Source organism: Anas acuta, chromosome 4 (assembly GCF_963932015.1).
Source record: "Anas acuta chromosome 4, bAnaAcu1.1, whole genome shotgun sequence".
NCBI classification, from domain to species: domain Eukaryota; kingdom Metazoa; phylum Chordata; class Aves; order Anseriformes; family Anatidae; genus Anas; species Anas acuta.
In genome coordinates, this window is record NC_088982.1 from 62,178,854 (window position 1) to 62,201,098 (window position 22,245).

At 45.6% G+C, this 22,245-nt stretch overlaps 1 protein-coding gene across 18 annotated transcripts in view; it reads left to right on the forward strand.

The window, feature by feature from the left end:
- The first annotated feature begins 1,117 nt into the window (after positions 1-1,117).
- Positions 1,118-22,245, forward strand: part of EPHA5 (EPH receptor A5) — a 189,972-nt gene continuing 168,844 nt past the window's right edge. For 5 of the 18 annotated variants that reach the window (XM_068681619.1, XM_068681620.1, XM_068681625.1 and 2 more), the window contains exons 1-2: positions 1,120-1,452; positions 15,733-15,797. In XM_068681619.1, coding sequence (XP_068537720.1) covers positions 1,323-1,452; positions 15,733-15,797 — 195 coding nt within the window. In that variant the 5' untranslated portion in view covers positions 1,120-1,322. Of the gene's footprint in view, positions 1,453-15,732; positions 15,806-22,245 lie in introns of all 18 variants that reach the window. The other 13 variants (XM_068681626.1, XM_068681612.1, XM_068681613.1 and 10 more) reach the window with 6 other exon arrangements.

Sequence of the window (22,245 nt, forward strand, 5' to 3'; positions counted from 1 at the left end):
ATTTTGGCAATAGCTGAGGTTTGTATATGGTGCTAGGGCCAAGAGGAAAAAGTGAGCGTTGCCAACGTAGAGAGCTCTGTGTGATCAGAAGTTCCTGGTTAAAGACAAGACATGGAAAAACGGGCATTTAGGTCTCCTTTTAATACTGCCTTTGTTTAGGGGTTTCATAATGTAATTTGCATTTTTTTTAAATTTTTTTTCAGTCCTGAACCTGAAACTTGCCTCGTGGGGGGAGCCTTGCTCAGGATACCTTTGCAGGTACTCAGTCTTCATTTACTGCATTTCTAATATGAACAAAATCTTGGTGCTGGGGAAACGAAAAAGTCTATAACTTTGCTAGGGCCAGCATGGACTTGTAAATGCTGCAATTTGGACAACGCTAGCCTAGCTGAAATGTGGCAGCTGAGGCAGGGCAGTGGTGGAGGTACTTTGACAAGTGTTACCTATCCACGCCACAGTGAAATGGAGGAGGTCACCCCTTAACTTCACTGCTTGTGCAGGCTCAATTTTGTCTTCATTCACTTATCTGGAGGCAAGTCTCCTCGAGGGCTCATGGCTCCAGTGAGGAACTGAATAAACATCAATTTCTGATTATTTATTTTTTTGAGGAGGATGAGGCGAGAGTGACAACCAGGGCTCTGCTGAGCAAAACCCCGTGACAACTTTTCCCCAAAACCACGCAGGATTACAGCCGTGCTCCGATGGCAGCAGCACACACACCTGCAGCTCCCCTTCGGCCTGTCACCTGGGTACCAGCTTCACCACAAAGTTGGCGGTGCTTGTGCTTCTCCTGCGTGGGGACAACCACAGATGAGGGGACAACCCTAAAATCGCAGCCTCCTCGCTTCTGTGGGGCGAGGAGTGCGACCCCCCAGTGTGCCTGAGGCCGGCTGCACCCCTTGAGGCTGTGGTGTGGGATCTCAGGGAGAGGTGTGGGGGGGACACACACCAACCCCGCGCCCCTTTGGGGCAGCCCGGGCCGGGCACAGGCAGCGTGGCCGCCATTTCAGGGCCCCCCTCAGGGCGGTGGCGGCGGGGTCCGCCCCGTCAGGGGCGGCTCCGCGGCTGTGGCTGTGGCGGCGGCGGCTCGGGGCCGCCTCCCCCGTCCCCGCCCCCGGTTCCCTTCCCCAGTCGCGGCGGCGGCGGCTGGACGGGAGCGGAGCGGAGCCGAGCCGCGCTGCCAGCCAGCCCCGTCCCATCCCGACCCGAGCTGGGGCAGCGCCGGGGAGGGAGGGGAAGGGGTCGGGGTGGTGCTGGTGGTGGTGCTGGTGGGGTGGGGGAGAAGCACCCGCGGCCCCATGCGCTGAGTGAGGGGCTGCGGGATGGGGCTGCGGGGCGGTGGCGGCTGGGCTGGCCGCGCTGGGGCGCCGGCTCCCGGCTGGACGTGCCTGCTGCTGCTGCTGCTGCTGTGTGCAGCGCTCCGGAGCCTGCTGGCCAGCCCCGGCAGCGAGGGTGAGCGGGGCAGGGCCGTCGGGGGTGGAGGGTGGTGGTGGTGTGTGGGTTTTTGTAGGGCTGCAGCTGCTGGGGTTTGTTTTTGGGGGGCTTGCAGGGGTGTCTCGGTGAGGTTCGGAGGGTTTGGGGGCTGCGGTGCGCGCCCTCGGTGCGTTCAGAGCTGGGGATGGTGGTGGGGAGACAGCGTGCGAGCGGCTGCCCTGCCTGGCACGGCCGCTGCCAGGCTTCCAAATTGGACTTTTCTCCTTCCTTTCTACCAGGTTTGGGCACTGCATGAGTCTTTACAACATAAATATTTCGCGTTCACGGCAGGCTGCGAGGTGGAAGCGGTGGACGGGGAAGTTGAGCATCCTGAAGGGATGCCACTTGCTCGTCGCAGGCTGGTGTCTTTCTTTTTTCTTTTTTTTTTTCTGTAATTATTTGTGAAACTCCTTCAGAGGGTGGACGTGCGCAGGACAACGCTGGCCAGAGCCTCGGCGATGTGGCTGGCAGTGAGCAGCGAGCTGCGATGTGTTTCGGGGAGCGCGAATGATGCGGGTCGCGGCTTCCCAAAAGTAAAGGGAGGGGAAGATGCCGCTCTGCTGCCTGCGGAGATGCCGAGCGGTTGGGAACCACACTGGCAGGAATGGGAATGGCTTTGGCTTCGCCTCGGTTTGAGGTAGAGGTGGGCCCGATCCTTCTGCCCCCATGTGGTTTTTGGGTGATTTCACCCCTGGGAGCGATGGCCCAGGAGGCTGCTTGTGGCAGGCGCTTCCCATCGCTCGCCTCCCTCTTCCCCATCCTGCACCTTCCCCTGCTCCCCGACGCGGTGCCGAGGGGCTGAGGGATGCTCAGGGCCCCGTTTCGGGCATCTTTTCCATTTTTTTGGAAAATGCAGACGGTGCTGCCCAAGTCAGCGGGACCGTTCCCTGAGTGCAGAGGTGCCTCTGCGCTAGCGGGCAGGCGGCATGCATAGGAAGCAGGGCTGGAAACGATTAATGAAACTGCTGAGCAAACTGGCTCAGTGGCATCTTTACAGGGAGGTTGCGGGGGAACGTTACAGCGATGATTAGCAGCGTGAGCGTTTGCTTCGCGGTCTCTCTCCTCCTGCTTTTCTGACTGCCGCTCTCTAATTTCTGTCTCTTCAGTAAATGCAAAGCTAAAAACCCTGCTGGTGGTGGTGGGGGGGGGGGTCTGACTGTGGACCTGAACTTGCTCGATAACTGCTGTCCTTTGCTGCTAGGAGATTTATTTGTAAACAAGCATTATTTGACAAGTGCTTCTCGCAGCATGTCTCCTTTGCCAATTACAACCGAGCGGCTCTGCTTCTGGGAACGGCTCACCCTGCAGTGTGTGAATCCGACTGCATGAGAGAGAAACCTCAGACGCTGAAGCCAGCCCGCCTCGCCGTCTGCCGCTGCCGCTTGTCACTGATTTGGGTTTGAAAAGTTCAAACCTGGGCTGCTTTCAGGTCCCGTAGAGAGAGATCCTCCCCTGGGGTCAGTTGTCACATTCAGCTGGTCGGAAACTTTACTGGTGTGTGGATGGAGGGAGCCGTCTCAGAGCTGTGAATGCTTTTAAAAGTTGCTTGTCTTGGTTTTCCTGGGTCTCGTTGTGTGCCCTCACCTTACTCGCCGTGGTTAAAAAACACCTAGCTGATAACTTGTGCTGTATTGGTACCTAACACATGTAGTTGCATAGAGGATGGTAAATTCTCATAATTACTATTTTCTTACGCTCTGTGTCACGTTTATTTCTCTAAATCTTACTGTAATACGCAGTGATGTTGTAGGATAAGATACGTGCCGTTAACAATTCACAGTGCCTGAATTTCTGTTTTACCCTCTAGTGGAGAGAGACTGAGGGGAAAGCACTCTAAAAAATCTAGGTTAAGATTTGGAGGGGAGGAAAGTAAATTCAGTGTTTGGGTTCCGTAGCATGGAAATAGCTTTTGGAAAGCACAGCTGAGTTTCTGAAGCTTCTGCCATTTTTATGGGGAAGTATCGAGTGCCTAGCCTATATTGTAAATGTTAGATATCTCCAGTTATAGATTTTAGAATATACATTGGGGAAACTGAATTGAATTTCTGCCAGGTTTCTCTATGAAAGGGAAATAAAAGCAATTTTTATTTCAGTTGCCTTTTCTCAGGCTATGTATCAAAAGCAAAATATGCCTTGAAGGATGAATGCTCAGTGCTATTTCATGTTCCAGGTATTGTTTAGCCGTTATTTGTAACTCTTCAGCAGAGTTCATTCATTGGAATCAGAGTTTTCCTTCTTTCCTTTGACTGTTTTTTTTTTTTACAATTTTTTTTTTTTCAAATTCAGAAATTTGTCACCATGAAAATATTCCAAATTATACCATGAGAATACTGCAGAATTTTGAAACACCAGGATTTCACGAGGGGTTTGTTACTTTCAAATGCATCACCTATGAAAATGTGCAGGGAACTGCTGCCCTCCAGTTACCATCGCGTTTGATCAAATGTTTCCTTGCAGAAATAAAATGCGTTTGGGTGTTGTGATAACAATCAGAAATACATTGCTTCCCCCCTCCCCGTCTGAAGCACTGTTGATACTGCAATTACCTGAGCTGTATATTTATGGGAGCCTTGTAATTTTGAAGTGACAGTGGGTAAACCCGAATAGATTTCCTGTGTGGGCTGTATCTCTTATTTTATTTTTTTTCTGCTGGCAGCAACTTCTGACCTGTCACAGGCACAAGAGACAGCCCTGGAATATCCAAATGGGTTTCCTGCACCTCCTTTGGTTTAAAAATGCACGTTTTAAATCATTCTGCTGGAAGTGCCAGGGCTTGGGAAGTGGCTTTTGTATATTATTTAGGCAAAACACAGAATGAACGGAGGAATTGTCTAAAGACCTCTAGCACCAGCCCCAACTTCAGCGTGATTTGTTACATGTCGCCCATGGGTTTGGATTGGTTTGGAAATCACCCAGATGACCTTAGAAAGTGTCATGTGGGGAAATTTTTAAAAGGATGGAGTACATTTTTAAAAGAATGGGATACATTGCATCTTCTGATTTCTTGTAGCAGAGTAGCTCAACAACATGCCAGCGTAATTGTCATTAAATAAAAAGGAATATTTAATTTCAGGGCTTTTGAGGAGGCAGCGCTGTTCCAACAGGGTATATTGTGAGAGCAGATGAAAAGAAATATGGTTTGAAATAATGGCTGTGACTTAGACAAAGGTGAGGAAGGCAAAGCCAATGTGACTTTGTAATATGTGTTGCATTTGTTTCAGGGACTTGAGCTGAAGAATAGCCTTCTGCTCCTCAGCTCCTGCATTCAATCCTCCTCCTCTGAATTCTTGTGGGAATTTTTGAAGCTCGGTTTGTCTTCATGTATCATTTTTAATTTGAATAAATGAATACAATTAAAGGGGTGGGTCTGGTACAGGCAAACATGGAGGAAGGTTATAATTTGCAGATTATTCATGGCGGAGCATGGAACGAGCCTCCATGTTTTAAGGATGTTGACTCAAGCGTGCTTTGTTTTGGGGCAATGTCTCATTTCTGTCATGGAACACCACGCAAATGCCTATTTAGGTATAACAATGTTGATTGTTAAAGATGAATGAAGTCCCTTTCCAAGGAGGATTTCACATGTTTGGTAGAAGTAGGTGTGAAGATACTCCTCCTTCTCCTATCAATCTGTTTCAGTTAGCCTAATGCTTTGGGTAGAAATAAATATGAGACATTTCTAATGTTTCTCCTACTGGCTTGGCTTCGTGTGCTTCAACTATTGTATTTTTTGTGATTCTGTAGGTCCTGAGTGCTGCTAGCAAGCAGTTATGTTGAGTATGCAGAATTGTTCATCTTGGAAGCATTTCAACCCATCAGCAGTGCTTTATAAGGACTTTTTGAGGAGGGATTTGTTCTTTTTGTGTATTGGAACCACCCCCTATACACTTACCGTAACGTCAGTGTGTAGCCTTGGTGCTGTGCACCTATTTTACTCATAGGAGTAATCCCATTAACTTTCAAATTTACTGCAGTGGAATTACTGGAATGAGGAGGGACAGCTCATGTCTAATGGTCTTTTTGGGATCAGGCTGATGTGATGTATGCCTTTTCAAGAGGTTCAGAATGGCTCTGTCATGATTTTATAATGGGAACTGCTATCCTTTTGACAGTAAAAACAGCATTTGAAGCGCAGCACTTTCTAGTACATGACTAAAAGCATTGCTGCCTAATGACACATGTTGAAAAAAAGGGAAATAAACAATAGCAAAAATTGACTTCAATATAGTACCTATTTCTTTTTGAGGCATATTTTAAAAAATGTAATAAATAGCGGAAAACAAGCAAACTGTCTTAAACGGAGCCACTGACAGACCGTCAGCTTATAGCATGGTAAATGTTTGACACCATAATTTGATGTATAAAGCAGCTATTTGCAAATCAATTTACAGATGGATAAACTGACAGGTACCATGGGGGAAGGAGAACAGCTAGTGGGCTTGTCTGACAGCTTCTTCCCCCTCCTCCGTGATCTCTCCCACAGTTACCTAACGCTTTTGGCTCCAACGCGCCGTCCATCTCCACGTCTGCTCTTCTGTTGCTGTGAAATAAGAAAGCAAGATCTCACCCGTAACGAAATGTGTACTTACTGCAAACAAACAGTGCGTTTTGTAGCAAGCCATGAGAGGGAAGGTAGGAGCAGGATTTCGTCAAATCTTCCAGAAATTGCAGAGCCAGGGCAGTTCGTTACATGGTGCCTCGCTCTCTGATCTAGCTGCTTTATTGTCCTGAGGATTTCCATGTTGCTTCTGCAGAAATCCTTGTTTCCATCGTGTGCTGAGCCACTGCGGAGTCCCCAGCCCGAGAAGGAGCAGCAGGAATCCCTCAGCTGAGCAGTGGTGCTGGATGCTGTTGTATTTGGGGTCTGGATTGGAAGTGGGGCTGCTGGACCCCCCAGGTCATATGGCTTGGAGTTGAAAGCAAGCTTTTAGCAAGTGCTCCATTGTTTTGGTGAATAGAGGTGAGCTTTAGCTATGGCTAAGGGATGTCAGAAAATTGAGACCCTGCCTGGAAAGAAGAAAGCAATTTTTTTTTTTTTTCTCAAGGGAGAAAGGGATGTTTAAAAAAAAAAAGGCACAAACTTCATTTTGGTAGAAGTAGTGAATTTCTGTTATCAAGTGCTCACTTCTGTGGAAGACATTTCATGCAGCTTTTCAGTGGGTGCTCAGGCTGCTATCCATTAAGAAGGCTTCAAAAAGAAGTAGAAAAAAACCTTTGTGCTTATAGTAAAACATCTAAACATAGAACTGAAATTTCTGTCAAGGGCGCCTTCCTCGCAGACCATAAGGATTAGTGAGCTGTGGGGCCCGAGTTCAGCCTGAGTGAGCTGGCACTGGAAATATTTCTTTACTCAGTATTGATAAATATAGAAAAAAATAATGTTAAGAAGTTAATGATTGTGCTGGAATGAGCAATTTTTTCAATTTTTTGCAAAACTCATTTTCTTTGGTCGCTTTAGTAAAATTGCTGTGTATTTTAAATTAGCATTAATTTTTTCTTTGAAAATACATTTTGTACTTAAGATGTCTCTTTTTTTTTTTTGGCACAAACAGAGCTGAGAGATGAATTGCCCTCTGCTCGCATCGTGCATGTCCCTCACCTCCTCTCTGGCTGGCAGGACACGGAGGTGACAGGTTTTGTTCAAGTGCAGCCCTTTGGTGCTCCAGCAGCTTTTCCAGCCAGCTGTATCGGCAGACTCGAGCACCGGCTCTCGGCAGCTGAGGTCCATAGGGATTTGTTACCCTTTTAGTTGTCTTTTTGACCTATTATTCTCTTTTACAGTCTCAGCTCTGGTATTTGCTGTGGATTTGGCCGGTGCGGTATCTGAGTCTCTCCAAAGGCTTAATGCGCTTATCCCGGTGGAGGTAGGAAGCAATTATCCCTCTCTCTTGCGAGGAAGCTGGTCAGGAGGGGACAGGAGCACGGCCTTGCAGCACTCGACTTCTGGGTTCAGGAGGGGTCGTGGGGTGGCTGCTTGCAGAGGGCTGATGGCTCGTTGCCTGCTGTGGCTGAGGGTGCTGTGCTGTGCGTGTGGGCACAGCCGTTCTGCCTCTGCTCTTTGGAAACAGGACTAAATGTGCTTTGGGACAGAAAAAGCGTGTTGGGGCTTCAGCACATCCCATGGCAGTCTTGCTGGGGATGCAGTGATGGTATTTGAGTCGTGCAGGAAGTCTGCGAGGAGGACTTTGAGCAGGTTGAGCTGCTCAGGTGGCCAGGAGCTGGCTGGATGGGAGAGGTCTCCTGGAGGAGGAGAGGTAGCACATAGTGTCATGGGGAACACCTCTGTGAGCAGGCCTGGCAGCTCTGAAGGTGATGGGGTAACTCCTGTCCCTGTTCTTCCCTTCCTCAAGCTCCTGAGCATCCTCAGGGTTGAGGTTGTGTGCTCCTGGGCAGAGCAAGCTGTGCCTGGGGGTGTGCGTGGAGAGGAAACAGGCTTACTCAGGGAGGTTAAGAGCTAGGTTTAGGAGGCCAAGCAGGTATTTTCAGATGTGCAGTGTGGGATTCAGGCATGTAAATCCCTTGGGATTTACCCTAGGTCACCCAGGGAGCCTGTAGAAGAGAAAGCAGGACCCTGGGGTTGCAGGATTTTGTGCCAGCTGCTACACTGAGGTGTGGTGGGCAGCACCGAAGTGTTTTCTGAAATGTGAACTCCTAGGTTCTCTAATTCAGATCCCTTATTGTAAGGAGAAATTCAGAACAAGTTTGAACTTCGTAGCCCCCTGAGGGGGTAGAGAAACATTTGGGAGTAAATTAATTATTCAGGATCAGTAATGTGCATTTCAGGATGTTTCTGGGTGGACTTCTGTCAGTTTCTGACTGCTTTGCATGTGCCAAAACAGTGAAACTACTTGAAATTATCTGCATATTTGCCTTTAAGTTAATTTCTCCAGAATCTAGTCATTTCGGTTTATCCACCTTCGCTCTGCTAATGCTCAAACACAGTTTCTTCCCAAAATGTGTTGGCAGCGTGCTCTTCCCACTAGCAGCCTCTACCCTCTTCTGAAGCACAAGGGATAGACTGTCAGCCCCCTGAAAAGCCAATAGATCATCTTAAACATTTTTTTGCTCCCGAATGCTATCTAAGCATTATGTCAGTTCCCTTTTTTCTACTTGAGCGAACTCAGTGGCAGCAGAGTAGTCATTATTGTCAACAGGAAGGCTTTATTGGTGCCGGACAGTGAGGTCTTGCAAGTCCACTGGTAGTGAAAGCTGACAGCCTTGACAACTCTGGATGTGCCTGGTGAGTTTCTTTCCCTTTGCTGAGTTTAGTTATAAGTGTAACAGGATTGATGCCTGTGCCTTGGAGGACCCCTTTTGAGGCCAGAGCTCAGACTGCTTTTAGCTGGTGGCGAGCTGATTTAGGGATGAGCACGAGGGCGCGTTTCAGCGCTGCCAGCAGGTGGTTTGACTGCATTGGGAATCTGCTGGGATTTTAGGCCTTCATCTGTGTGCTTAATAAGGTGCTTGCTTTAAGGAGGGTCTCAGGGAAACTGGTTGTGTCCTTCAGCCGCTTGCAGATACCTTGGGAGTGGGGTCTGCAGGCAACACTGGTGTTTTCTTGCTCCAGAGAGCTGCGAGTGTGGCAAACTATACTGGAAGTTTCCAGACACTTTGGAGTCAAATAAATAATCTTTCTGACCACTTCTGTTAAGTATGGTGGGTGGAATAAACGACTGCCTCTTGTCTTGAGAGCAAATCCTTGAAAGGGGAAAAAAATGGTACTTTTCTGTTTGTTTTACTGGGCCCAGTCATGAAGTGAGCCTCTGGTCCCACACCCAGGTGCTATGGCCAGTGTTGTGCCTGTGGAAAAAATGCAGCCAACCCAAAGAGCTTTGACCAAGGGCAGTCTTGCCCCCCTTGTAAACAGTATGTTCAAACAGAAATTACAGGCGTGATGCAAAAAAAAAAAAAAGGGATAAAATTTCCTGGCCAGTGTTATGATTGCAGTTGTCCATCTGGCCTTGAAAACCTACGAATCTGCGATGCAGATTCTAGCATTTTGGCACTTGCTATAAAAGGGAATCATGAGAAAACTAAAAGCAGAACGAAGCCAACATAATAAAATATAAATCTGCAGTTAATATTAGTTTGCGAGTTCATTAAGTAGTGTATTTTTTCTTCCTCCAGTGGGCTATAAATAATAGGTACTGCTACAGCTTGCACTCCACTCTAGCTTGGTTTCCACTGATGGAAATGTTTCCGAGGCTCTTGCCTGCTTATTTTTTTGGTCTCAACTCAGTGTAGCTAATTAATACAAAACATCTGCTTCCTGATGGCTTTGATTTCTTTCAGGAGTTTTATTTCTTCATTTGTTTTTGCTTTCTCGGATTATTTTTGACTTGTCACTTGTTGGAGTGCCTTGGATTTATACTTTTTGAAGAAATACTTGGCACAACAGGGAAAACAGTTGGGAAATGAATGGCAACAACACCGCGATAAAAGCGGCGAAGATTGATGAAGCAGAAAAACTTTGACTCATGATGATGGAGAGTCCTTTGCAGTTGGCGTGCCTTGGTAGTGCTGTGGACTCCAGGAGCACGGGAGGAAGGCCGGGGAGGTACGCAGCAGGAGGAGAAAGCAGCTCAGGCAGAAGTGATATGTTTGGCAGCCGTGCCCCCTGCCTTGGGCTCAGGGAGAGAGGAGAGCAGAGGCAGTGGGCTGGGTGGGAAGGCTGTGATGCCTGGAGGGCTGTGCAGAGGAGGCCAGGAGCTGCAGGATGCAGGAGCCTGGAGGATGCAGGAGCACTCACTGGATTCGCACCTTTTTTCGTGCAGGAGTTCAGACCCAGGTTACTGAAAACAGGGCTTGGATTCCTGTTGAATTAATAACAAATGTATTAAAGCGGTGTTTTGTTTCAGCTTCTTAAAACAAAAACATTTTCATTCAAGTGTCTTTCTTCAGGAACGTGCGAGATATGAAATGATGCGATGTTTTGAAATATTTATTCAGGCTCTACGTGAAGGTTTCTTCACTCCTGTTCATGTTGTGATGGGGTATTGATTTGGTCAAAGATACTTTTTTCCTCTTACTTTAGTTTTATTTCAGTGAAATAATAATAATAAAAAAAAAGTTTCATATGGATTTATGGCATCCTGATGTAAAATCCATCAGTTCACGCTGTCTTGACCATTCTGCCTGTTCTGGAGTGATTTGGCATGAATAACTTCACTAGGGTATGCCTCGTGGTTAACTTTGGCTTGCAAATGGTGCTGATGTGTAAGGATTTACTGGAAATCAGCTCAAAGACTGTCACAGCCCAGAAGGATCGAGTCCTTGGTATGCCTGCGGAGACTTTTCCCCAGGTTGAACCACGAGCGTTTTCCTGGTGGATCCTTGGATGCCAGCATGGCCTGAGGATGTGTGGCTGGCAGGATCACGAGCACTTTTATCCTGGTGGTTGGGGGATTTTTGCTTTCCAGGTTGTTTCCTTTCCCTGCCTGAAACTGGAGCAGAGGAATTGCAGCTCCTTGGGCTGATCCAGAGCCGGAGGAGCCCTTCCACTGAGGTGCTGTGACCAGAAGTCCATGAACTGGTGGCTCCAACTCCAGCCGTGGTGCTGTCGAGGTAGACCTGCCCTGCTTTCGGCTGTGTAATCTGCTGCTGCCACGTGGCTCCGTGTCTTGGGTGGCAGCACCAGCTGGGACGCTGCGCCGTGTGGGCAGATGCGTTGGCTGAGGTCAGCGCTGAATGCTGTCGGCTCTGGCATTTCGTGTGCTTCCTCCCAGCCACAGTCCTCGTGTCGTCATGGTGAAGCTGCTAAATGCCTGCGGTATGAGTGCGACGAGGACATGTGAGTAAAAAGTCAGGTCCAATCGCCTGCTAGGGATCTGTGAGTGAAGAAACGCTGTTAATTCACCAGCTAGAGTTCAGGGCAAAGGTTTAGCTCGCTTCTGGTTTTATTCCAACTTGATTGCTCACCCGTAGTAAGCAGCCTGTCTGAGAACAAGAGTGTATGCAAATTCCCCTGGCTATTATTCTGTATTAAAAAAAAAAAAAAAAAGGAAGAAGAAAAAAAGGCTGTGGTATGACTTTAGACTTAATCATCATTTATCCTGCCCTGAAGGCATGGAAGTTAATGATGATATAGATCTGTGCGGTTTTGTGTTCCCCTTGACTGAGCATTAGAAATAATTAGGGCTTGTGGGATGGATGCACTGCCGGTAGAGATGAGCAAAAAACATTTTTTGAATGTATGCATGTGGCTCCTGCAAGCGCTCTGGCAGAGATACAGGTGCTAAGTGTGCTTATGGGCTCTGAGGTTTCTCGCTCGTTCAGACACGTCTTGCTGATGCCAAGGAGAGAGGAAGTGGGAATAAATGAGTTCTGTTATTCTGGAGGTTTTTAAGGTTATGGGGCAGGCAGAGCCACTAGCAGTTTCTGGAGAGACTTCTTCAGTGGGATGAGCTTGCCTGCATCCCCAGTGCTGCTGCGTACAGCTTTGGGTTATGCCTGTGGGGTATCTGTAGCACTGGGGCTGGCCCAGGGCTCCTGAGCTGTGCAGGAGCTGGCGTTGGACCTCCTAAAATACGTAAACCTGAAGCATGTAGCTGGAGGTTTTCCTGAGCTACCACCTCCTGTGGTCAGCTATTAGACAGCCGTGGCCAAGTGTGTGCTGCTGGTTGTCTCGGCTTTGATGGGGAAGAACTGCTTCTGCTGCTCTTGAGACCCCTAGTCATTTTTTTTTCTTTTTTGTGAGTGAAACCAGAGAGATTCAGCTTTTTTACTTTTTTATTCCAGCGCAGAACGGCTTCCCAGGCAGCCATATGGTAAGCAGTGCAAGCATCTCGTTGTGATGGCAGCAGCTCTTCTATAAATCCTCTGCTAAAGCAGGGCCTTCCACGTGGTAGCTATGTGCTTGGCTACCATTTGCCTGCTGTTTCTCTCCCAGTCTGGCCAGTCTGCAGTTTTTAAGGGAAAACCAGTTCAGCAGCAGCAAGGTTTCCAGCAGCGTTGTCCCTCTTGTGCGCGGAGCTGCCGCAGCATCGGAGCAGGGTCACCAGGGCTCCAGCCTGGTGCCTGGCCAAATTGGGGTGGATTTGGGAGCTGGCAGTACTGCGAGGGAATCGGGGGTTTGCCAGAGATGGCTGGGTGGGGTGCTGATGGGGAAAAGGCAGCTGCCTCGTACCTGGATGGAGCAGTGGTGATTTGTTTGTTTGTGCGGGGAATTTGGGGGATTCTGAAAGCAAAACGTTTCCATCTTGCATAACTACTAGCTAAATAAGCTCCTCAGCAGATCGATACGGTACAGTATTTTAGAAGATGTGCTGTGAAGGCAACTCCGGGCACAAGCCCACGGGGCAGCCAGGGAGTCTGCTGTGACTGCAGCAGCCCCTGGGAGCCTTGCAGGGCTCCAGACACGGAGAGCTTCAAGTTACTGGCGGCTTTTGTTTTCCTGGCACGTGAATTTGGGCTCCTGTGCGCCTGTCAAAAGGTGTATCTCATCCTTTCCTATTTCTCTCTCTCTATTTAGAATCCTATTGGAAAAAAAAAGAGAGGAAATGCCTCTTTTCTAACTGGGGATTTAGCATTCAGCGCTGTTGGTTGACTCACCGATAGCAGAATTGCCACTGACTGGGGTGGGAGCTGACTGGGTTGTGTTAGCTTTTCATATGCAGAAAATTATTTTGAAATTGAAGTTAATAACAGCAATTTAAAAATTGTCATTGATAGAAAGATAATTCAATATTTAGTTTTCTCGTGTTCTTTTTTTATGATCTGATGTTTGAATAAAAGCACTTTTTCTGCTTCTTTGCTTAATTAGCATGTCATGAAGAACTTGGTGGCGTCAAACATACCATCTAATTACATTCATTAGCAGCATCTTCGGGACAAGTTTTAATTAAGTTGTACAACGTAGATCAATACTTGTTTTGCATCCATTGCAACTTAGGACAGGAATATACTGCTCGGCATGGTTTAATTACAGCGACTGTAATAGGAGGAATTTGGGTATCCTGCCATTTTGTTGGCAGCAGCAGCCCTTTCCCCTCCTGTTTGAAATGGTATACGTGGATATTATGGGACGTGTTGTTTGTGTCCTGCTTTAAGGAATATTTTAAGATCGCCCCTGTTATCCCATTAAAAAGGAGAAAGCACGGTATGATTTAGGAGCAGCTGGGTATTGATATTTGACTTCAGCTGGAGCAGGAGAAATTAATGAACCTGAACCTTCAGGAGGGGAAGAGCTGGCTGCTACGGGGTGACGTGTAATGGGAGATGATAGCAATACTTCTACATTGCTTAGACTGCGGGGTGGAAAGCCACCTGATTTTGTTTCCTTATTTTGAACAGACTTCAGTAAAATCCTCGAGTGTTGTTTCGACTGGATGTCCTCTAATTTGGTGGCATTGTGAGCCCCCAGCTGTGTTTGCTGTTTCAGAAGCAGCAGCAGACGTGGCAGAACATCTACATGCCCTGTGATAGCATTGATGTACTCATAATTCATCCGCTGCAAATATCAAGATAAACAAATATTTTACGAGTGTTTGATGCCAGGGCTGAGGACTAATTTTTCTGCCTCAGTGCTGCCTTCTGGGCTGGTTTTACCTACAGTGGGCACAAAGTTGTCAGCTCTCCATGTAATACAGTGATTAAGACCAACTTGATTGTGATAATATTGTTTTTTCAAGCTAGATCTGTTGTCCAATATTTATTTTTTTTTTAATTCTCCTTAGCAATGTTTTTTATTTTGGTATAATGTGCTTCACGTTTTATCACTCTTGCCCCTACGTATATAATAAGGCTTGCTATTAAATCCTTATGCTTCCATACGTTTAGGTCTTTGGCTCATCAGGGGAAAAAGGCACTTTGAAGCGGAATGCTAATTACAGGAACTCGAGCGGCGTGTTTTTATTATAGCGAGCAGGTACCCTGCAAATAGTGTAATTATGATGCCTGGAGAACTCAGTGGGCAGCGTTTTAATGTTGTCTGTGGTGATTGCAGCAGGACGACCTGGGCTGCTGTAAGGGTCCATATGCCTGGTGTTTGCACCGGTGTGTGGCTGTGCAGAGACAGCCAGTAAACCTTGTAAGAGTTGCAGGGAAGAGGATTGATCTTCCCATTCTTTATACGTGTACAGACATACCGTTTCTCTACCGATTTTCCAGTACCTACATAAGTGGTTTAATTTCTAAAGGAGCGTGTAACATCCTCTGCTCGTTTCAAGCTTATTCTCGGGCTAGCTCATCGCAGGCTTGAAGGTCGTGAAAGTCTGGTTTTGAAAACTTCTGGTGGGATTTTTAAAGAATCCATACAGTGGAGACCATGAACTGAAGAGCTGGGGAAATTAGTTCCTTCTCATGGAGGGACATGGGTTCAAAATGTGAGTTTGTTATGCAGACAACTATGCTCTTGGAAGCACGTGTTGTAGTTCAAAGAAGGAATTTGTGTGCTTTTATAGTAGAAAGTTCCTCCTAGACTGAGGTTCTGCATAACAGCTGTGGGTTCGGTCTGTTTTTTAACTTGGAGATTTAAAGCCCTGGGTACAAGAGATGACACTGGGAAGCTCAGCACTGAAAGCTGCTATAGTTTTCCTCAGCTGAATTGTGTATGGATTTATTTTTTAATTATTTCACACTTTGTCCTCAAGTACTGAGTACTTCAGGCAATATGAGGGAAAATATTATAAACTTGGGAATAATTTGTTGCTCTTTAATGTAACTCATTTGCTGATCACTTACCTGACTTAACAGAGCCACGCTGCATTTTTGGGTGGAAAAGATGATGATCCCTTGGATATGTTATAATGAAGTTGTCAAGACTTAGAAAAATTTGCGAGGGAAAGAAAATACTGTACTATTGCCATATAAAATGCTCTGAAAGTTGAATCCACAATAGCTACGATGCCCCGCACGTTGTTTCTCGTTTTGTTTTTGTCTTAAAGGCCTGATTGTGTTAAAGACTCTACCACCTTAAAAGAAGAAATGTGTGGTATAAGCCTTGGTGTATGAATTTGTGTGTACCTATATACTGTCGGTCTTGTATATAGTTGTTCCCCTCCCCAAAAGACCAGATCACAAGAACTTAAATCTGGTTCTTGCAGAAGTTCAGAGCATGTGCAGCTTTGTTTCACGGGTAGATCTCAAAGGGTATGACTTCATTGTTAGAGGAGTTGTTGTCTTGTTGTTCTGCTTCACAAAAAATCCAACTTCCGTGGTTAATTATAAACAGCCTGTTTGCCATAGCCACCCAAATCTTGAAATATTTACTGAAATTTGTAACCCATACATCTTCCTTAACATTTTTTTTCTTATTTACAGTGAATTTACTGGACTCACGCACAGTGATGGGGGATCTAGGATGGATAGCCTACCCAAAAAATGGGGTAAGTCTGTTGTTGTTTACTTTTTCACTCAAATCATACTAATCGTTTCCATTCGGAAAGTATACTACTGGGTTTCAAAATTCCCTGGAGTGATTTGTTGGCAATGGAAGGAAAAAAAAAAACAAAAAAAAAAAAACAACACAACAAAACACATATAACAACACACTGTGACTGGAAAAATGGAGCTGTGTGGCTGGGGGATTGATTTATTTATGCAGTAGAGCCAGTCACAAGTATTAAAATAAATCGTGAGTCAGCGCCCTCGCTCCTCCCCTCACCAAAAAAAACATGAAGTTATTTACATTTTTTTAAGTGATAAATTCTGAATCTTGAACATTTGGGGTGCAACAATTTTCTGCAGGTTTTCTTCTAAAACAGAGTCTGGAGCATTACTGCTCTCTTCAAACGAAGAGAGCTGTTCAGAAATACTTCTAAGGCTCCAGATAAAGTTCTGGCAGCTGACAGCACTGGAACAGGAGGTGAGCTTTAAGCACCTTGAAGAGCCTGTGTCCCTTCCTTTAATTGTACCATAGGCTGAGGGAACCTGGCCTCCTAATTTGATACCTGAAATAAATATAGAGCTCAAGTGTGTTAATACTCTTGGCCTGACTGAATCGTGTGAGCAGTCGCTGCTGTGAATTTTGGCCTTGGTTTGACTGGGGCATCCTTGATGCTTTGATGTATCGGAGAGCTTTGATAGTCTTGGAGGGTTGGTTTCTGCAAAATGTGGAGTGTTCCTGTCAATTTCTAGGAGGCATGAACACTGTAATGTGAGAAAGCATCCTGAGATAGAAACCCTGCACAGCTGTGCCCTCCAACAAAGCAGCTTTCAGGAATGTGGTATTGTAAAGTTTTAGACACCATCTGAAATGGGCTGCAGAATTGTCTTGCACTTCAGTTTGATCGTCATAAAAATGGTGGCAGTATTTACACAAAGCACAGCCAACCCCATGCCTTTCTACTGCAGAGCAAATTCAAATCTGGCTTTTTCTCTATTTTGTGTAGACAGGAGTAGAAATGGCAGCCTCACTCAGACAAGCTGCATGCTTGCAAGCCCTGGTTATGCCAGGAATGTAAAAGCACGTGGGGAGCTTAGTTCATCCTGAACACGGTTCAAGATCTAAGCCTGTTACGGTTGGAGTCTTTAGCGATATTTTTTTCTCTTGATTTAAAGATGAGAACTAAACTTGCTTCCCTTGCACGTGTGAGCATTGGAATAACCAGCTCCAGATGTGCTGGCAGAGCAGTATGTTGGCATCTTATCACACTGCAAAGATCCTGATGTCCACTTCATAGTGTCTGCATTTTCCCTTTTCAAGACTTACCTCAGTATTTTTCCTAGGATGTAAAGCAGTTGCTGCCTCCAAGTGTCCTTACAGGAATATCAGTAGAGAAATATCTTCTGAACACGTCAAGACTGGTTGTCTGGGTCTGTATGTGTAGATGAGTAAATGAAAAGCTAAATATCCTATCTATAAGCCTCGGTTGTTTTTTCATTATTTAGAGAAACTTTTCTTTATTTACAAGCTCAATTTCCAAACAGCACCTGGAAGTATACTCACAAATGCCAAATTAATGGTTACTGACTCAATAGGGAGGATTTTTTTTTCCTTAATTTAACTTCCACAAATACAAAGTGAATCACGCAGTTGGTTTTTGAGTTTCCAGAAATCTCCTCTTAATCTTCTTTGTTTTCATGGGACGTCATAAAAATCCATGAGCTTAGCCCAGTTGTTTCTTTTGGCCTAATATATTTGTAGTACTTTATTTTACAAGTACTGAAAAAGACTTTCCAGGCCTAATTCTTTAACCCCCTTATCTGCTCTTCAGTCAGCTGTTCTGTAGCCATACTGTTGTGCACTTGATAATTTTATAATTAATAGTTTGATAATTTTTTTGGAAATATTCTCATACAAATTTACCTCAGGACATCTTACAGAAATGTTGGAAGGTCTGTCTGTTTATACTGTTCCCTGTGAAGGAAAGGAGCAGAAACCTTGTGGTGTGTCATGCTTCACAGTACTCCTAGGTGTGGAAACACAGACCATGTACAGATGTGTGGTATTTTGTATTTCCTGTAGAGTCTATTTAAATAAAGTATTTGGTAGCAATTTCATAATAATACCGCTCCAGCTGGAGATACATTAGCTTTTGAAGCAGCCTTCACCTCTGTTGCTACTTTTCCACTTGTTTTTTATTATGAATATTAAGGAAATTTAGTCTTTGTCCTGGAACCACATCTGGTAGGAGACTGCATGAGGAGCTCAGCTTCATTAAAGACAGTAAGCATTTGGACTGGTAGTTTTGTGGGAATGCTTGGGAGGAGTTTTCAGTACATCACAAAGGCTCAAGGGGGAAAGTTTTGAGAATAATTTCCCTTTTTATTTATTTATTTATTTTTTTTTAAAAGGTAAACAGTTGGGTGAGGAGGTCCAGCCATACCAAATGAAGTTGTTTTTGGCAGATCCTTTGTAGTAGGTGTCATATTCTAAATTTGTTGTAGCTGTATGCCATGGTAGTTCATGTGTATTGAAGCTGTAAGTCATTCCATGCTCCAGAGAGATCCAGCTGCACTCATTTAGCCCGTTGTTCACCTCGTATTTGCTGAACACAAGGGGAAAATGCACTCTCTACCTTAGGAAATGAAAGTAGTGGTAGGAGGAGACCAATGCTCCAGCCTGGATACAAATTAGGCTTTAGAGGTACGCCTGTTTCATAGCTCTAATTCCAAATAAAGCACCTCAGCTGCTTTAGTCCCTACTAGATGAGACCTTTGTCTGCCATAAAACAGGGTGTACCAGCTTATCTTTGGGATAATGGGTTTTAGGGGAAAGGACAGAAGCCACTTCAGGGTTGTCTCTGCAGAGTTTTGCCTAGCTAGGTGCTTATTTGGTACAGATTTTGGCAGTATTCAATATTCTTTCAGCCTTGCCATGTTTCATTTTTCCTATACTCATGGAAGGTAAGAAAAATCTCTATACAGATGGAGCATTGAGAGGCCAGTGGAAATGAAATATGCAGTGGCCAAGCAGGGGTGGAAATGAAGTCTCCTGATGTGAAGGTCCAGATGTTGTGCAGGCGAAGGTGCTTCTTTCTGCTGCTTCTCCCCGAAGAATTAATGGATCCTGGTAGTTTGTTTTTCTTGTTACCCCAGGATGATTTTCCTGGCAGTGTGCGGTTCAGCAGTCATGCGTGGCTCTTAAACCTGCTGTTATATGTGTTAAAGCTCGAGGAAAGTCCTCGTAAGGTCAGTGCAGCAGTGGAACTCGGAAAAGGGACCTTCTCCCTGCCAGTTGGACGTGATCGGTGTGGAAATGCCACCCCTTTCACAGCTTGCGAGTTGGGAATCCACCTAAAGGGACAGCTCTCACTTGGGTCTGCAGCTCGAGTAAGTTGGCTTTAATCTGAAGGTGGTTAGTGGAATTACCACGGGTTCTAGCAGAGAAGCCTGGCCTCCTCTTTATTAAAACCCCTGCTTGTACAGGAGGCCTGCAGAGCCTCCGTTGCCTCCAGACTAATTCCTGGAGTGCTGTGTAGTATTATCAACACTGGGCATATTAGAGGTTTGCATGCATTATGTGCGGCTGGGACAAAAAATGGCTCTTTCCTGCAGAAACTGCTCGCATTTGCCTGTGCCAAATGTATTTTTTTAATCACGGGGAGACTCACAGAAGTAGGAGGTGCTGTGAGAGAAATGGTTGGGTCAGATCAGTGTTTGCAGGCAGAATCGCTGCGTTAACTCCCTTGGTTTGGCAGGAGGCTCTGCATGATGCATTTGGGCTCCCCGCAAAGCCGTAGCAGGGGTGGAAGCTACAAAGAGCTCTGTGTAAACCTCTGCTCTTCAGTCTCGCTCTGACCACGTAAAAGCACAGCCACTTTTAACAATAACCAGATAATTGCAAAAGTTGCTGATTAAAATAAATGCTGTTTTCACTGGCTTGATTTAGCAATTATGTCTGATGTGTTTCAGTGGCCATGATAGTGCTGATTTACTTGTTCCAGACCCTCTCTCCTTTCAGGATTTACTTTTTAAAACGATTTCTTCACAACCTTGGAGCACTATTTTCTTTCCAAATTGGAGCACCGCACACCTGCTTTACTTCTGTACTTTATTCCCATCTCTTCCACCTCCCGTTGATTTTTCTCAAACTTTCTGTAGCACAGAGCAGGAAAACCTCCGTGCTCCTTGGAGCACTGGCTGTGTGCTGTGGCTCACTGCACAGCTCCACGTTCTGGGCTTTTTTAGGGAAATAAACACGCACTGAGGAATCTTGTCCTGCGGAGATGTTAGAGGATGGTGGGATCACTCAATTCTTTATTCACTGCTGAAAATGAGAGCGTTAGCTGACTTGCTGCACGTGAATTGCAAGAGGTAGAGCAATTGCCCCGGCTTTTGGTGCTCAGTAAGGACAAACCCTGGAAGCAGAGGGAGTGAAATGAAATGGTTTGGTTCTGCAAGTTGCTTGTCACTTCTGCAGGCCTTCAGTAGATTTGGGTATTTATTTATTTTGGTGAGGGGTGGGTAGGGGCGAGCATTTCTGGCTCGTCCTTCTGAGGACAGGTACCCTAGGGTGCCTCTTTGAAGTTAAAAATAACAGCGCTTTGGATTAGTCAGCATGGCTTGCAAATACATTCATGCTTTTTTCCTCTGTCGATCTTGGTTCAGATAGAGATTTTAGGCAGGAATCCTGGATTGGAGGCAGTGTTTGCCCTCGGGGTTAGAAATAAAATAAAGGGGGAGGGATAGGGGGAACGGGAGGAGAAGGATTCTTGGCACCATTGAGCTGTGTCATGTAGCTATGATTATAATTGGCATTTTCAGGGCAGTACTTCTGGCAGCCCGTGTTTTCTCCTGCAAATGCCGCCACTCGGCTGTGACCAGTGTGGAAGAGGAAGCAGAGGGATATGCTCACATGGCAAGAATACATTTCATACTGCAGCAGGGAGCATACTAGAGATAAAAGTAGGACCTGAGTAGGTGAAAAGAGACAAAACCCTGCAATTTGGCTATTTATTTACACATACTTTTGAGCACACATGGATTAGTGAGAAACATGGTCTGCATCTGTGAATTATTTGAAGCAAACTGGGTAATCCAGCTAAGCTGATTCGGGTGAAATTTGATGAAAAGTACTTCGCACTGGTACAGCTTTGGGGCAGATGTGGGGTTACCTTCCCAGGAGGTCTCTAATAGCAGGTCAGACTGCCATTTCTCATGCTCTGGACAAGCAGAGTTGATCTCTTCTGGAGGAGCAGACCAGATGATCTGTTTTGCCCTCTTCTAGCCCTGCAGACAAACTGCTGTAGATTGGAATCCTCTCCTGACTCTGTCTGGGGTAAGGTTTCCTTTTGTATTTCTGATCTCTTGATTTTTTTATTTTTTTTTCTTGCCCTGCTTACAAACATTGCCATTGTGCTCATCCAACACCCTGTATTTAAGACCAGCTTTTCTGATGCCTGTAAGAGATCACCTATCGTTTGTAGCCTCTTTTAAGGTAGAGTACCTCATGCTGCAGAACAGTTTTCATTGAACATCCTCACCATTTTATTTTTGTCCTTTCCCTTATCTTTCCCATCTGAAGTTAAATCACAGAATCACAGAATTTTCTAGGTTGGAAGAGACCTCAAGATCATCGAGTCCAACCTCTGACCTAACACTAACAGTCCCCACTAAACCATATCCCTAAGCTCTACATCTAAACGTCTTTTGAAGACTTCCAGGGATGGTGACTCCACCACCTCCCTGGGCAGCCCGTTCCAGTACCTAACAACCCTTTCAGTAAAGAAATTCTTCCTAACATCTAACCTAAAACTCCCCTGGCGTAACTTTAGCCCATTCCCCCTCGTCCTGTCACCAGGCACATGGGAGAACAGGCCAACGAAATCAAATCTTCTCACCCCATTTGAGCGTGCTCTTAAATTTGTTGTCCTGGACTCTTTTCTACCTGCCCTTTGGTTTGTATTCTGTTGACATCAGTCAAGCCTTCATTTGGTAGCAGCATCTGGCAAGGCATAGGCCTTATTAAAGGAGCTCTAAAATGCCTGAAATACTCTGAAGTACTGTAAAATAAATTAATACTTACAAGATTAAGAATAAAGCAAGTCTTTATCTCTGTTAGAACTGTATTGATAGAATTATACATTACTATCCTGGTCTTGAAAATCTACCACAGAAGAAATGAAGGCTGATCCTTCAGTGTATCTTTTTGTAAATACAGTTGTCTGCATTAGGCTCATCCAGCAAACAATAATCTCCTTTCATGCTAAAAAGTCTTTTTTTATTTCTCCAGTGTCTAAGAATTGCATTTGGGGATAAGAGCTTTGAAGAGCTTTATCTTCTAATACCATTGTTTTCTCTGTTACTTTTGTGCCCGTTCCAGAAATATTGGTACCCAACAGTTAGGAAGCATACGATTAAAATGTATAAGCATAGTGCTGTCATGAAGAA